The sequence below is a fragment of the Stigmatopora nigra genome, chromosome 5 (assembly GCF_051989575.1).
Source record: "Stigmatopora nigra isolate UIUO_SnigA chromosome 5, RoL_Snig_1.1, whole genome shotgun sequence".
NCBI lineage: Eukaryota > Metazoa > Chordata > Actinopteri > Syngnathiformes > Syngnathidae > Stigmatopora > Stigmatopora nigra.
The window spans coordinates 1,523,529-1,541,637 of record NC_135512.1 but is presented as its reverse complement, the minus strand read 5'-3'; the positions used below and the strand labels follow the sequence as shown (position 1 = coordinate 1,541,637).

Here is an 18,109-nt window from a genome sequence, read left to right as displayed (position 1 = left end):
TTAATTTTGTAAGTAGAGGGCACATTTTCATATGCTTTATCTATTTTAAGGCATAAATAAATAATTATATATAATTTTATCTTATTTTTGTTTTTTTCTACATCTTTCATGCAAAATTGGGACATTTTTTTACCAATTTTAAAGGGTTTAGTTGATACTTGTGTGAGGACGTTGTAACAAATTAAGAAAATTTACATATAAAGTGTACCTACTTACGAAAAAAGTCTTGGAAACAATTAATATTGTAAGTAGAGGGCACATTTTCATATGCGTTATCTATTTTAAGGCATAAATAAATATAATTATGTATAATTTTCTCATTTTTGTATATATCCTCACATTTTTCATACAAAATTGGAACACTTTGACCAATTTTAAAGGGTATAGTTGATAGTTGTCAGCACTGTGGACTAAATTAAGAGAATTTACATATAAAGTACACTTCTACTTACAAAAAAATTCTTGGAAACAATTAATTCCGTAAGTACAGGGCACATTTTCATATGGTTTATCTATTTTAAGGCATAAATCAATATAATTATGTTTAATTTCCTAATTTTTGCATGCATCCTCACATTTTTAATACAAAATTAGGTCACTTTGACCAATTTTGAAGGGTTTAGTTGATAGTTTTCAGCACCGTGGAACAAATTAAGAGAATTTACATATAAAGTACACTTCTGCTTACAAAATGTTCAAGTTTGGAAAAAAGTATTGTAACCAATTAATTTCTAAAGTAGACTTAAGACTCTATTTAGATATATATTTCTTTATATATTAGGAATGTTCCCATGGCATCATTTTGCATGCAAGTCATGTGACCTGATTTTTTCAAATTGAATTAGAACATCTCACCCTATCAATGGCACTAAAATAGCCAGGTTTCCCAGTCTAAGTAAATTGGACATCTATCAGAGTTAATTTTTAATTTTGTAACCTCCTTTCCCCCGTTTTCAAGTCAAAAAGTCTACTTTTCACTTCAAATACTTTTCACATCTTCCTGCCTTTGACTAAAAAATCAGTGCAAGCACACTTCTGGCCGCCTACGGCACCCTGGCGCGCGCGTGTGTGCGCGCCAACGAGCGTTCCCCACGGGCGCCGGCGGACTTCCCTCCGATCCCCCCGACGAGCCGCGACCAAACGGTCCCTCGTCAACTCCGCCTCGGAGCGGCGAAGGCAAAATCGCTTATGCTAACCCTTAGCGGGCGGCAATTAGCCGCTTTGTAACTTTTTAGCCAGTCAGATGTTTGGTTCCGCTTTTTCACATCCCTCCGTTTATCGGCGAGGACGATCGGCGGCACATGACGCCGCCGACGCTTCCTGTCAACAAATCCGTTTAGCTCGGGGACTGAACGGGAGGCGCTAATTGTGCCAAAAAGACGGACGCCCTCGTGACACTTGATGTTTCTTTTTTGGCCTCACATGAGCACTTGATAAAAATCTCTTTAGCGTTGAGAAAGAGCTCTTGTTAAACATCATTCCGTCATTTTTCTCAGCGGGCGGGGGTGTCGGAGTCCGTCCCAACTCACTACAGGAGGGGGACACCAAGTCCTCAGAGCTAAGGACAAGTTAGCATAGGTACAAGTTAGCATAGGTACAAGTTGGCGTAGGTACAAGTTGGCATAGGTACAAGTTGGCATAGGTACATGTTGGCATAGGTACAAGTTGGCATAGGTACATGTTGGCATAGGGACATGTTGGCATAGGTACATGTTGGCATAGGTACACGGTAGCATAGGTACAAGTTACAAGTTAGCATAGGTACAAGTTACAAGTTAGCATAGGTACAAGTTAGCATAGGTACAAGTTAGCATAGGTACAAGTTGGCATAGGTACAAGTTGGCATAGGTACATGTTGGCATAGGGACATGTTGGCATAGGTACATGTTGGCATAGGTACACGGTAGCATAGGTACAAGTTACAAGTTAGCATTGGTACAAGTTACAAGTTAGCATAGGTACAAGTTAGCATAGGTACAAGTTAGCACAGGTACAAGTTAGCATAGGTACAAGTTAGCATAGGTACAAGTTAATATAGGTACTAGTTACAAGTTAGCAAAGGTTCGAGTTAATATAGGTACAAGGTATAAGTTAGCATAGGTATAAGTTAGCATAGATACAAGTTAGGATAGGTACAAGTTAGCACAGTTACAAGTTAGCACAGTTACAAGTTAGCACAGTTACAAGTTAGCACAGTTACAAGTTAGCACAGTTACAAGTTAGCACAGTTACAAGTTAGCACAGTTACAAGTTAGCACAGTTACAAGTTAGCACAGTTACAAGTTAGCACAGTTACAAGTTAGCACAGTTACAAGTTAGCACAGTTACAAGTTAGCACAGTTACAAGTTAGCACAGTTACAAGTTAGCACAGTTACAAGTTAGCACAGTTACAAGTTAGCACAGTTACAAGTTAGCACAGTTACAAGTTAGCACAGTTACAAGTTAGCCTAGATACAAGTTGCAAGTTAGCCTAGGTAAAAGATAGCATGGGTTCAAGTTAGCATCCAGTTAGCCTACCATGCATGTTTTGGGAATGCGGGAAGAACACGCAAACTGCACACAGTGACGAAACGTCTGGTTTCGAACCCTCGACCCCAGAACCGTGAAGTAAATTCACAAATTACTTGGCCTGGGGGGTGTTGGAGTCGATCCCAGCTAACTGTGGGCACCCTGAATCGGTGGCCAGCCAATCACAGGGCACAAGAAAAAAAAGACCAACCAGGTATCAAACCCTCGACTCTGGAACTGCGAGCCAAATGCGCAAACCACTAAACCACTGTGCCATCTTGTTAAAATCAGGCAGAACTCCCAGTTTGTGTTGATTTGACAAGATTAATCGTATTTAGAGCGAAGTTTGCTACGATAAAAATGAAAAGAAAATTCCGAACTTGAATAAAAATAACAATAAATTCATTTTTCATCCGCAAGAAGGAAAATATTAATTTATCCTTAAGAATCATAAGTCATGTGCTTCACATGATCAAAATGGATTTTGTCAGGGTGGAAATTATTCATAGTTGGGAGAATTAAGTTGTTGTTTTTTCTCACGCTTGTCATTCTCCAAATAACATAAAAGTACTGTAGTTATGAAGTTATGATCATATTTTATACAGTATTTTTTCAGTTTGAAAACTTAATAAAAATAAATAGTAGTCCCCAATAGACTTGAAAGAAATGTCATGTGACATGAATTTTTTTAATGAATTTTTAGAGAATAATTCATTTATCTTTACAAAGATTGCAGGGGGTGCTGGAGCTTATTTCAGCTCACTATTTTTTTAAACTAGTAAACAAACTAAAAGAATGGTGGGAAAGTATTTTATAATAATAAATAACTCTTCCAATCTAATCTTTAAATGAAATTACATTTTTTTAATTTTTTAAATGAATTAAAAGTAGTAAAAAAGAACCAAAAAACAAAGTCATAAATAGTTTTAACTATTAAACTACTAAAGATATGACAACAAATAACTCCAAATTGTAGTATTAAAACATACAAAAAATATGTATTACTTATTTATTCATTTTTTACTCCTTTATATTCATTTTTTTGTTGTTAATTTTGCACTTTACTTATTAGTTTTTGACTACTTATTTATTCAGTACTTATTTATTGATTATCTATTTGTTTTGTTTGTAATTATTCTTATACTTCACTGATCTTGATGACATATTTATTGATTATTATTTATTGATGATTTATTTGTTTTGTTTGTTATTATTATTATACTGCATTGATCTTTATTACATATTTATTGATAATTATTTTTTTGATAATTTATTGGTTCTTTTGTTGTTGTTGCTATGGTGACGCTTAAAATCTCATTATACTTTTATAACAACAAAAAACATTAAATTAAATAATAATATTAATAATCTGTCAAATTATCCACCAAATTCCTTAACTTTAAATCCTTAAAACATTAAAAAATGTCCTTAAACACTCAAAAAATCTCCGCCTGCTCGTTAACGAACAAGACACGAGACATGTGTCCAATTAGCGCTTTGTCGCATTAGCCACCCGCTAAATTAATTTGGCAGCACGCCTAAGATAAGCGACATGGACGACCTCAATTAGGACGCTAAAATTGGTCCAAATCTCCATTTTTGGCGGCGGCGTTGGGCGTCCCGCGTCCGTCTCATACGATGATCCCGTCGTCCTTAGTTGTGAAACTCCGCCCACTTTAATTTGGCATCCCATGGGAAACATGTGGTCCCACCCGCAATCCTTCTGGATTAAGCAGCGATTTAAGGAGTCCAAAAACACTTTTTCTAATCTTAAACATAACAAGCCTTACATCCAGATTATCGGACTACTTCCTCGTTAGGTAAATTGCTGTAATTTGTGTGGCAATCTGCTAAAGCGGGGGTGCCAAATGTGCGGCCCACGGGCCGGGAGTGGACCGCTGGGCGAGTCTAATCCGGCCCGTTGGGTTTAATCTGTCTGGCAGGGATTATATCGTTCGTTTATACTCTTTATTACCTTATTTTCTGGCATATAAACCGTATTTGTCGCTCCAAAAAAATGACTGAATCGAGGGTAAGGCTTATATGCGCATAAATTTGACTTGACATGCATGAAATTGCACGGTGACAAAGACTAAAGGCCATAACGCAAGACAATGTGGCCGATATGGTCGTTTATTTCAAATAAAGAAAAGATAAAAATATAAAACGCTTTAAAAAAATAATTTTTACGTTTTTGAATGAAATTCAAGAAAAAATTAGGCATAACATCCGGCGACCAAACATCCGGCGACCAAACTTCCGGCGACCAAACGTCCGGCGACCAAACGTCTCGGCGACCAAACGCCCGGGCGACCAAACGTCCCGGGCGACCAAACGTCCCGGGCGACCAAACGTCCCGGGCGACCAAACGTCCCGGGCGACCAAACGTCCCGGGCGACCAAACGTCCCGGGCGACCAAACGTCCCGGGCGACCAAACGTCCCGGGCGACCAAACGTCCCGGGCGACCAAACGTCCCGGGCGACCAAACGTCCCGGGCGACCAAACGTCCCGGGCGACCAAACGTCCCGGGCGACCAAACGTCCCGGGCGACCAAACGTCCCGGGCGACCAAAACGTCCCGGGCGACCAAACGTCCCGGGCGACCAAACGTCCCGGGCGACCAAACGTCCCGGGCGACCAAACGTCCCGGGCGACCAAACGTCCCGGGCGACCAAACGTCCCGGGCGACCAAACGTCCCGGGCGACCAAACGTCCCGGGCGACCAAACGTCCCGGGCGACCAAACGTCCCGGGCGACCAAACGTCCCGGGCGACCAAACGTCCCGGGCGACCAAACGTCCCGGGCGACCAAACGTCCCGGGCGACCAAACGTCCCGGGCGACCAAACGTCCCGGGCGACCAAACGTCCCGGGCGACCAAACGTCCCGGGCGACCAAACGTCCCGGGCGACCAAACGTCCCGGGCGACCAAACGTCCCGGGCGACCAAACGTCCCGGGCGACCAAACGTCCCGGGCGACCAAACGTCCCGGGCGACCAAACGTCCCGGGCGACCAAACGTCCCGGGCGACCAAACGTCCGAGCTCCCCAATTCACTCCAACTGTCTGTCTTTCAGTCCCATGTTATTGTACTCTCAAAAAATTCAATTTTTATTTCCTCTTCATAACATAAAGTCAATACAGATGATTAGTAGACCCGCCCCCAAAATATGACAGAACCCGCCCCCAATTGGACACACTGTCATTTCCCCACATTCCTTCCAATTTTCCACTGCCTTCCCAATTTTCAAAATAAAACCAAACTAACATCTCCATTTCTCATGTCCTTCCTTAGCCGACTACCCTCCTCCACCTCCTCCTCCGCCAACCGCCAGCGACCCTATCCGCTCGCCATCCTCGCCAGGCTCATCCTTCCCGCCGCCTCCGCCCGGCAACTCGTACGACTATCAGGTGAGAGAACCACTCTCTGGCCTTCCCCCGTTCCAAAGTGTCGGCCAGGCGAGGCGCGGCACCCCCCGTGGCGCTTTGCTACTCCTCGTCACGCTGCCGGGTCGCCGCCGTTTCGCGCTGACTCTTGGCCGAGCGCACTTTCTCGCCGGCAGCCATGAGTTGAACTCCGGAACCCTCCCAACCTCACAAAAAAACCACACACACACACACACACACACACACACATAAACTTTCTCAAGCATTTAAGCCGAAGGCTGACACCTGTTGGTGAAGCCTGTTAAGATAGACTTTATGTGGGCGGGACTTGTTTACTTATGTACAAAAACAAGTGTACTCATTGACCCCATTGACAGCACTGAGCGTCCAATCCGGTTTGACTAGGGCGGGGCATATGAACTTCAGTGTTTTTAAATGGGATTTTGTTTTGTTTTGCAGTATTACAGTATTAATGAGTACTCGAGATTTATTTGGTATTTTGGTATATATTAGATATTTTGGTATTTGCAAGCATTATACAGTGGTACCTTGAGATAAGAGCTTAATGTGTTCCGGGACGGAGCTCATTTGTCAATTTTTTTTCGTAACTCAAACGTTTCCCATAGAAATGAACAAAAAAATTAATTAATTGGTTCCAAACCTCTTAAAAAAAACGCCCAAAACGGTGTATTGGATTGGAATTTTAATTTTTTTGTTCTAATTTGCCATTTATTAACAAACCAATAAACTTTTTGCATGGCAATGCACTCGTAACATAACAAACTAATTTATATTACAATGAAGACACTCAAAAATGAATGTAATCTAACCCACTGGTGTTAAAGTGGCGGCCCGGGGGCCAAATCTGGCCTACGCATCATTTTGTGCGGCCCGGGAAAGTAAACCATGAGTGCCAATTTTCAGTTTTATGATGAAATTCAAATGAAGAGAATAGATGTATATTAAATTTCCTGATTTTTACCCTTTTTAAATCAATAATTGTACTTTTTAAATATTTTTCAGTTTTTTTGTTCAAAAATCATTTTGTAAAATCTAAAAATTTATTTAAAAAAAGCTAAAATAAACATTGTTTTAGATTTATATAAAAACTGAATATTCAAGGATTTTAATCCAGATCTTTTAATGTATTTATTAAACAAAAATCTAAATATTTTATCTAAAATAACTAAAATGTCATACCTGTCAATTTATACGTTTTTTTTAATCATTTTAAAATAATGTACAAACTTTAGTGTTAGAAAAAGACAAAAAAATCTTTTGACAAACAAGTTTTCACTCGACAACGCTGTCTTTGAAACCCGTTGAGGAAGAAAATTAACAAAAAAACAAACAAAATAGCACCACAACGTAGCAGTTAGCACTCAACATTCCATTGTGATGAGCTACACTGACTGCTAAATAATCGTTAATTGTTTGCTAATTTGAATTCCCGCTTGACAAAGATTCACTTGTGGCAAATGTTGAGTCATTTTCCGACGGGTTGCGCCAGCGTTCCTCGTTTGTCTTTCAAAAAAAACAAAACGCGACAATTAACGGAAACGCACGTGAGCGCTTTCAAGTCTGGCGTAAAAATGAGGTCGTTAAGGTCAATTAGTCGTGGCTCGAGTTAAAAAAAAACATTTTCGGGAAGTCGTCGCGACGAGGAAAACCGGTTTTAATTTTGATGAGTTCAAAGTGACTTGGCAGATATGCTAATAGGCTAACAGATCAGAGCACAAATATAGAAAATATATATAAATAAAAAACATTTTCAAAGATTGATCACTAGGAGTTTTAATTTTTTTGGATACAGTAATTTCCTATCGCCAGTGAACGCACCGTGTTTATTTTTTTTTAGTAACTGTAATTTCCAATAGCCAGTGAATGCACCTCAGTTGCTTTGACTTTATGGTTCTCGCTAAAATATTATTTAAATACAATTTCTGAAGGATTAAGCACTTTAAAAAAATAAATACATTTATTTATATAGATATAGATATAGATATAGATATAGATATAGATACAGATATAGATATAGATATAGATATAGATATAGATATAGATATAGATATAGATATAGATATAGATATAGATATAGATATAGATATAGATATAGATATAGATATAGATATAGATATAGATATAGATATAGATATAGATATAGATATAGATATAGATATAGATATAGATATAGATATAGATATAGATATAGATATAGATATAGATATAGATATAGATATAGATATAGATATAGATATAGATATAGATATAGATATAGATATAGATATAGATATAGCTTTGGCTATAGCTTTAGCTAGATCTAGCTTTGGCTATAGCTTTAGCTAGATCTAGCTATAGCTAGATCTAGCTTTAGCTAGATCTAGCTATAGCTAGATCTAGCTTTAGCTAGATCTAGCTATAGCTAGATCTAGCTTTAGCTAGATCTAGCTATAGCTAGATCTAGCTGTAGCTAGATCTAGCTATAGCTATATCTAGCTGTAGCTATATCTAGCTATAGCTATATCTAGCTGTAGCTATATCTAGCTATAGCTATATCTAGCTGTAGCTATATCTAGCTATAGCTATAGCTGTATCTAGCTATAGCCATATAGATATAGATACATAATTTTAATAAAGTTTTACAACCAAACAAAATGTAAAATGTTTTCTCCCCTTGAAAAAAAACATTAAAATATTAGTATTTTTAATAATAAAACAAATCTACATATATAAGAAGAAGAATATTGACTGTTTTTATTTAAGTTTTTCATTTGGGGACTAACATACATTTTGACAACAATAATATCCCGGCTTTTTGAACACGCTTTTAACATTTTTTGCCAATTTATGTCTAGCAGACGCGAGGACCCGAGAAAACTTTGGAAGAACGGCGCTCCAGTTTGGACGCCGAAATCGACTCTCTCACCAGTATTTTGGCCGACCTAGAGAGCAGCTCGCCGTACCGGCCCCGAAACACTCAGGTAAAACACTTCCAGACACCATTTTGTTTTGTTAGGCTTTCTAGCTAGCTAACTAGCCCGCTAGCATGACCACAATGTTGCACCCATTGAGCTAAAGTTAGCTAGCGCTAAAATTTAACTCACATTTGAAGCAAAAAAACTTTATTTTGGTGAAAAATGGGTATTTTTCAGAAGCTGACAGTAAAATATCTCAAAATTTCAATAATTATAGATCTTAATGAGTCATAATTATGTTTTTTAGCACTTTTTGACCATTTTCCATCCTAATTAGCATGTAAAAAAGCCCCAAGTTGACCCCGTTTTGTTTTGCAGTTGTGCTTTAAATGTGCCTCGACCTACATTAAGGATTTTTTTATTTTTTTTATTTTAAGGATATTAAAAGAAAGTCAAAAGCCTTGGGCACTAAACTAAATAGTTTCAATCAATGTAGGACAGAAAGACGACACGTGATTCATACAGTATGCATTAAAAGGAGAAAAAAATGGCTTCCGTTAACGTCGCCTATGGCGCATTTAGTCGTGTTGTTTTGATGGATTGAAGGAGGCATAAAGGAGGAGTACATAAAGTACATAAAGTACACGCTCTACGCACATACATACCGGGGACAACAAAGTTCACATCCGTGCATGTAAATAATTAACCCGCTGTTCGTTTAACTCCCGTTCAACCCGGTGTACCCTGTGCCCTAACACGCGGATAAAAATACATCGTTTCCGAATGAAATCCGCCATTTTGTCCCCCCCGAATGAAACTAATGAGCAGTATTATTTTTTGGGGGTCAATATTTTATAGTTTCAGACTTGTAGTTTTAAGGTAGAGGCTTTGGGTTCTGAGTTTGTTGTGTGTAGGTTTTCTCGGGGTATTTTGGTTTATTCTTGGTTAGAAATGTGTATGCTAGGCTAGCAATATTTTATAGTGGTAGCGCGGTGGAGAAGTGGTTAGTGTGTTGGACTTGTAGTTTTAAGGTAGAGGCTTTGGGTTCTAAGTTTGTTGTGTGTAGGTTTTCTTTGGGTATTTTGGTTTATTCTTGGTTAGAAATGTGTATGCTAGGCTAGCTGGTTGAATATGTTAAGTTGGTTGTAGCTATGATTGGTTGTTGTTTGTCTTCATGTAATTGGATGGTCATTTGTTAGCTGGGATTGGCTCCAGCACCCCCGTGACCCCTTGTGACTATAAGGGGTAAATTAATATCTTATCTTATGGTAGACTTATAAACCAGTGGGGTGTTTATAAATGCGCCTTATAGTCCAGAAATTACAGTTGCTTATTTTAAGTTTATATACAAATATTTAAAAAGTGTAAATTTTATTCATATAAAATAAAATCTCTATTTTAAATCCCTAAATTATTATATTGGGTGCCCCACTTTGGTCACTGAATAAATGTATTTAACGTATTTTACGGATTATAAAGCGCATTTTTTCCCCTCATTATTGGCATTTAAAAAATGTATATATATTTTAGGACATTTTTCTGAAAAAAAAATGTGTTCACAGATGCCTTGGTTAAACTTTAACATATGAAAATTAAAATTATTATAAAAAAAATTAAAAAGCCTTTATAAAAATGCAACTTTAGTGCAACTATACTATATATTTAAAAAATCCCCTTTATAGTGAGAATTAACGTTTAAAAAAATACAGTATAAAAATACATTATATAGACAATTTGTTTACAATCCAAATTTTGTATTGCTACTAATTTGTAAAAAAAATATATTTTTGTTTTGTTTATTGAAATAACAGTTTTACATGATTATAATATTTTGATAATTTGGTGGAAATATATTTTTTATTTAAGATTTATTCCCCTCAATAGATTTTCGCTAAAAAAAATCATTCAATTCCGACCACCATTTAAAAAAAAAAAAAAAAAACAGAATCGCTACATCCCTAGCATAAGTGCGCTAACGTTGCGCTAGGTAAAAGTGCTTGAAAAGCGCCACGTTTTGACCTTTCCAAATGTGACAAGCGCGTCTACGCCGACTTTTTCCCCCGCTTCGATACGCCTCACCTTTTTTTTGTTTGGTAAATAAAATATAGTATAAGTGCATAGCTTAGCTAGGAAAAAAACACGTGCTAACGCGTATTAGCCACGGGGACCTGAAAGCTTTTGTCAACAGGGTGTTAAAAATTGATGGCCACCTGTCCGGACGGAGCGCTAAGGTTAGCGTCCGCGCTTACTAATGTATGGCTGCCTTTTTTTGCTTTCTTCCTGACTGGGTAAAAGAAAAATGAATAAAATAAAAAGAAAAAGTATTTTTAGCCGCGCCGGAGCTGCGCCGAGCGTTTCGCAACATCTTTTAATCATGAAATGTTTTAAATAGGACATTTTTGTTTTGACATATCCGCTGAGAAGATTGACTTATGTATTTTTGATCATCATTTTTATGTACAGTTAAACCCCGTGAGCTAACGGCTTTGATTCTCTTGGATACACAAAATTCGTTTAAAAGAAATTTTGTTTCGATGCCAAAACTCTTTTTTTTTCAGATTTTTTTCAATTGTAATAAAATAAATAAATAAGTAGGCATTAATATAAATAAGTTGGTATGGTGGACCTATAACATTAACAACAACAAACAAACATAAATAATCAATACATAATTAATTAATTAATAAATAAGTAGTTAACAACATAAATAGGTTGAGAAGTGCACAAATAACAACAAATAATCAATTAATTGTAATAAATAAGTAGTCAACAACATAAGGAAATTGGTTCCAATAACATAAATAAAAAAATTAATAATCAATAAGTAATAATAAAAACACAATCATTAAATTGGTAATAAATAAATAAGTAGTCAACAACATAAATAATTTGGGATAGTGCACAAATTAAATTAACAAAAATAAAACAAAAATATAAATAATCAATAAAAATAATACTAAACACATTCACTAAATAAGTAATAAATAAATAGGTTGTCAACAATATAAATAAATTGGGATCGTGCCCAAAAATATTAACAAAAACATAACAAAAAATAATCAATAAATAATAATACTAAACACTGACTAAATATGTAATAAATAAATAAAAATAGTCAACAATATAAATAAATTGGGATAGTGTACAAATAAAATTAACAAAAAAAATAACAAACAAAAAAATCAATAAATAATAATAATTAACACAATCACTAATTAAGTAATAAATATATAAGTAGTCAACAATATGAATAAATTGGGGTATTGCATAAATATATTAACAAAAACATAACAAAAAAATAATCACTAAATAATAATACTAAACAAAATTACTAAATAAGTAATAAATATATAAGTAGTCAACAATATAAATAAGTTGGGATAGTGCACAAATAAAATGAACAAAAACATAACAAACAAATCAATAAATAAAAATACTAAACACCATCACTAAAGTAAGTAATAAATATATAAATATTTAACAATATAAATAAATTGGGAGGTCTACCAACAACAAAAAAAACTAACCCAAAAAATAATTCATCAATAAATAATAAAAAGAAACACACAATCACTAAATAAGTAATAAATAATTAACAACACAAGTCGTATTTTTGTTCCATTAACGCTAAAAAAACAATGTTGACATGTAGCCCGTCTTGCATTTGTCAATATCCTTTTTAAAATTTGATCTAAAACCAATAATTGTACAACAAGAGGCTAAAATTGTCATCTTAAAACATTTTTCCAAAGATAAACATATTTGTTTACCATTAGCGTGCATGAGCTAGCGTATCACGCGACGCTAAAGCTATTGTTGACATCTAGCCTGTCGTTTGTTTAGCGTTTTTTCCCAGTTTTTTTTTTTCCCAGTTTCCTTCTAAACGTTTCCCCGGGTGAGTTTTGGCTACGCGCTTGTCCGGGTTCATCATTTCTGTTTTGGGCCAGTTAACAAGGAGGCGAGCACCCGTGTCAAAACAGCGTAGTCATCAAGTCGCTACATTAGCGGCGCGCTAGGCTGACCTCGCGTTCGCATCCTCGCTGACCGCCGGCCGGTCACGGTTCTTTTTTTGGAGGGGGCGGAGCTTGACTGGGAGGTTTTTAAGCAAAAAAAAATCCAGAAAAATATTTTAATCTTCGGGAATTCGATCAATTTTTAATATGCTAACATATAGACTATGCTAACGTCCAATTTATTTTGACTGGGAGGTTTGGCAGCAATTTGAGTGAATGAACATTTTTTTGGTAGGAGATAAAAATAATTAAAGTACAAAAGGGTAAGGATAATGTTGTTTTATTAAATTGGACTGATGATTATTTTAAGTTAATTCATATATGAACAAGAAATAAAATAATTTAAAAAAAAACTAATAATAAAATGTATAAATAATATTTCCAAATTAAATTGGGTAAAAATACAGCTTTAAAAAATTCTAAATATTGATTACAGTTAATGTCAATTGTAAATTAAATGTACAAATTATAATTTTTCAGTAAAAAAAAAACGTAAAAAATTTACAAATTACGAATAAAGTTGTATTCGAATCTCAAATTAGGACAACATAAGTGAATAAAAAGTTCAAATTAAATAAATTTTTCTTCATTTCAAGATATTGATTACACTTATTGTCAATTGTACATCAAATGTGCAAAATTTCATCTTAATTCAGTAAAAAAGTTTGACCATTTTACAAAAACGTTAAAAAATACGAATAAAGTTTTATTTGAACCTCAAATTAGGACAACATAAGCAAATAAATAAATAATAAATGATATTTTCTTCATTTTGTGACTTGGCAAGACTTTAAATAAAAAAAGATAAATATCCAAACATTGACGCATTTTCTTTTCAAAAGAAGCCTTTGTTTGCTCGTAACGTGCTAAAAGCTAACGACGTGGCGTCGGCGTCATTAACGAGCGTCACGTGACGCAGCCGTGAAATCAAAGCCGTGTTAGCGGTTGCCCGCGTACAAAACTATCTCGTCGGGCGTCCTGAATCTTTCATCAACGCGCCATCCAGTCGGCCGCGTGTTCCTTCCGCCCGTTTAAACGGCGTACAAGCGCTAACGTTTGTTTCCGACTAAGTGCTCTCCCGTGTTTCTTCATATTTTAGTCAACACCAGAATTATGATTTTTTTTTTAACCTTATGAGGACACTCATTGAACTCGCTCATGGCACGGCCATTTTTTTTTGGACTGAGATACAAAGATAAAATAAATACAGTAATATATCAATATATAGCGGTTAATGTAGACCAAACATGGCCGCAACAATTGAAAAATCAGTAGTAGCGTCACCTATTATAACTTTTTTGCCGAGTTTTAGTAGTTTTCACATTTTGAAGAACTTTAAAAACAAATTTAATCATTAATAGCGGAAAAAAACAAAGTAGCGGATTCGCAATAAATGAAGATGCGTTAATTGAGGGATTACTGTTATTAAAATAAGTCATTAAAAATAAAATTATGACCAAAAATAGTCACCTGGTCCTTAAAATGTAAAAAAGAAAAATTGCTCATTTATTTCTGAATTTATATTTCACATCGGTAGATAAAATAAATGGTTGTAAAGTCATTAAAAAATTTAATTGTGACCAAAAAAAGTCACATGTTCCATAAAATATATATTTTTAAAGTGTTTTTTTCTGATTTTATATTTAACATACTGTTTGTCAATCAAAAAACAGATTGGAATACATAGATAAAAGTTTATCATTAAAAAATAAAATTTGTGTTTAATGGGTTGTCAATCAAAAAGCATCAGAAAATACATAAATAAAACAATAGGCATAAAGTCATTAAAAAATCTAATTACGACCAAAAATAGTTGCCTTGTCTTTAAAATAATTTTTAAAAAATTGCCATTTATTTTTGAATAAACGTTTCACTAAAAACATTTAAAAAGAATTGTGCCAAATTTATTTCTGAATTATAAATATAAAATATACTCTTTTTAAATCAAAAAGCCTCATGGAATTTTTTGATTAAAAAAATAATACAGTAAAAAAGTAATTAAAAAAAAATTATGACCAAAAAATAGTCATCTGTGCATTAAATTGTTAAAAAAATTGGCTTTAATTTCCCCCTAAAAAAACACTTTTGTTGTGACATCCAAAAACAGAAAACATGGAGGACGGGCGCATTACTCCCAGTGTCAATGTCATCAAATCGTGTGCATGCGTCATAATTTCCAATGACAGCAGTTGACGTCGAGCCTGTCAGCATCGTTTCTAGGACCCTTTTTTATTGGCCGTAAAGACTCGCTTGGGTTAGCGGCGACGACGACTGGGTTTTGTCATTGGCCCCCTGTTTATCAAAGACTAAAAAGACGGTGACTAACAAACGTTGACGGAACAACGGCCACGTCCCCCTCCACCCCTTCCCGGAGGCTCCGCCCCTGTCAAAACTCTGAACCTGCTGCCGGATTGACCTTCCGCTCAACGGCAGCCGTCGGCGTGCCAATAATCCAAAACAACAAAATCCAACATGTTACACCGGAGAGTTGCTCGTTATTCTGCTGCCTTCAACCACACTTTGTTTCATCCTCATTGGCTGACATTCTGAGTTGGCTGTCATAGCCCAAAATTTGACATACAGTAGTATTACCGTGTTTACTGCACACACACTATAAGGCGCAACTCAAAAACTTGATGACACAGCCCCTCACTACTACTACTATTACTGCCACCACTACTACTACTATTACTGCCACCACTACTACTACTACAATTACTACCACTACTACTACTATTACTACCACTACTACTACTACTATTACTACCACTACTACTACTACTACTAATACTACCACTACTACTACTACTACTACTACTACTACTACTACTACTACTATTACTACCATTACTATTACTACTACTACTATTACTACTACTATTACTACCACTACTACTATTACTACTATTACTACCACTCCTACTACTATTACTACCACCCCCACTACTACCACTACTACTACTATTACTACTACCACTACTACTATTACTACTACCACTACTACTATTACTACTACCACTACTACTACTACTCACTACTACCACTACTACTACTATTACTATCACTACTACTACTACTCACTACTACTACTACCTCTACTATTACTAGTACTACTACTAGTACTACCACCTCAACCACCACCACCACCACCACTACTACTAGTACTACCACCTCTACCACCACCACCACCACTACTACTAGTACTACCACCTCTACCAACACCACCACTACTACTAGTACTACCACCTCTACCACCACCACCACCACCACCACTACTACTAGTACTACCACCTCTACCAACACCACCACTACTACTAGTACTACCACCTCTACCAACACCACCACTACTACTAGTACTACCACCTCTACCACCACCACCACTACTACTAGTACTACCACCTCTATCACCACCACCACTACTACTAGTACTACCAACTCTACCACCACCACCACTACTACTAGTACTACCACCTCTACCACCACCACTACTACTACTACTACTACTACCACTACTACTACCTCTACCACCACTACTACTAGTACTACCACTATTACTACTGATGCGATTTGGCAGTGACTTTTTTTACGGCAACTTTTTTTTCCCCCGACAAGTTGAGCGTGAAATTTCTCCGGGAAGCTTTTTTTTCTTCTTCTTCTTCCCCCACGTGAGGGGAAGATTAGGAGCGACTCCGGCAGCCTTTGGGGGTCTTCGCTCAAAACTGTTAACTTTGCATTCCAAATCACCCAGGGTGGAAGATTGCTCTTTTTTTTTTTTTGTTCAAGCTTTAGGAAAAGCCCCATAGTCGTGGAAGGAAGCGCTGAATTATGATATATATTTTTAATTCCCAAACTTTCTTCTATTCTCACACAAGGCCAAAATGTTTTCATCTTTGGGCGCCAAATGTCCGTCCGACTGTTTGTCACACCAACGCTAAACAAAACGGATTAGTTAGTAGTAGTAGTAGTAGTTGACAAAATTAATAATGTAGACAAGTATACATGAATCAGACGATCTTGACACTAAGGACCTATCTCGGAATCGAACCCTCAACCGCAAAAATGTGAGGCCGATACGCCAACCACTCATCCACTGCGCCGCATTTTAAATCACTCAAAAAAAATACATCCATCGAACCAATATTTTGCAATTTAATCAACACATTTAAAATTACTTATATTTAATTACAGGAATTTATTTTATACAAATTTATGACATGTTTTTTTTCACTAATTTATTACCTATGGCTGAATTTTATACAATTTTATCACCATTATTTGAATTTTATAAAAAAGTATGACTTACTAGGATTTTATTTAAACTAATTTATTACCTACGGATGAATTTTTATAGATTTATGACCCACTATATGAATTTTATACAAATGTGTTAGCTACAGAGGAATTTTATACAAATTGATGACCCACTATATGACTTTTATACGAATTGATGACCCACTATATGAACTTTAGACAAATTTATGACCAATTACATGAATTTCATACAAATGTATGACCATTATATGAATTTTATACAAATTTATGACCCATTATATACATTTTATACACATTTATGATCCATTATATGAATTTTATACACATTTATGATCCATTATATGAATTTTATACAATTTTATGACCCATTATATGAATTTTATACAATTTTATGACCCATTACATGGTTTTTCTTTTTCAAATGTATGACCCACTATATTGAATTTGTTCTCTCATCTCATTTTCTGAACCACCTTATCCTCACTAGGGTCACCGGGGGTGCTAGAGCCTATCCTGACTTCGGGGACACCCTGAATTGGTGGCTAGCCAATCGCAGGGCACAGAGACAAACAACCAATCACTCTTAACTAGAAACAATTTTAACTGTCCGATCAGCTAATCGGAGTACCCGAACAAAACCCACACAGGTCCGGCCAGAACACATAAACTCCACAAAACTGGACCGACCTGGATTTGAACCCAGGTCTCCCACCGCTAAGCCGAGGCGCTAACCACTTTATGTCGCTAGGCTTAAATCGAGAGGGTGACGTGAACATAAGACGGGCATAAAACTTATCGCCAACAAACCCAAAAGCCTTTTTGTAATCTCGCCTTCAAAATGGCCGCTATCTACGTGGGCGGAGCCCCCAAAAATTAGCCCGGAACGTCCGATGGCGCGTATATGATTCATTTTGTCTCATAATTGGTAGAAAATGTACCGTGGCGCCGTAATTATTTGGGAAGGGGTCAACCCCCTCTTTTTTTTTTTTTTTTGCAGTAAGCTAACCGCTAACCGC

The 18,109-nt window shown here is 36.3% G+C and overlaps 1 protein-coding gene across 3 annotated transcripts in view; it reads left to right on the top strand.

Annotated features, from left to right (window-relative positions):
• lpp (LIM domain containing preferred translocation partner in lipoma) overlaps positions 1-18,109 on the top strand; it is a 103,191-nt gene that overhangs the window by 30,454 nt on the left and 54,628 nt on the right. For 2 of the 3 annotated variants that reach the window (XM_077717850.1, XM_077717851.1), the window contains exons 3-4: positions 5,802-5,917; positions 8,749-8,874. In XM_077717850.1, the coding sequence (XP_077573976.1) occupies positions 5,802-5,917; positions 8,749-8,874 (242 nt within the window). The remainder of the gene's footprint in view (positions 1-5,801; positions 5,918-8,748; positions 8,875-18,109) is intronic. The other variant, XM_077717852.1, reaches the window with a different exon arrangement.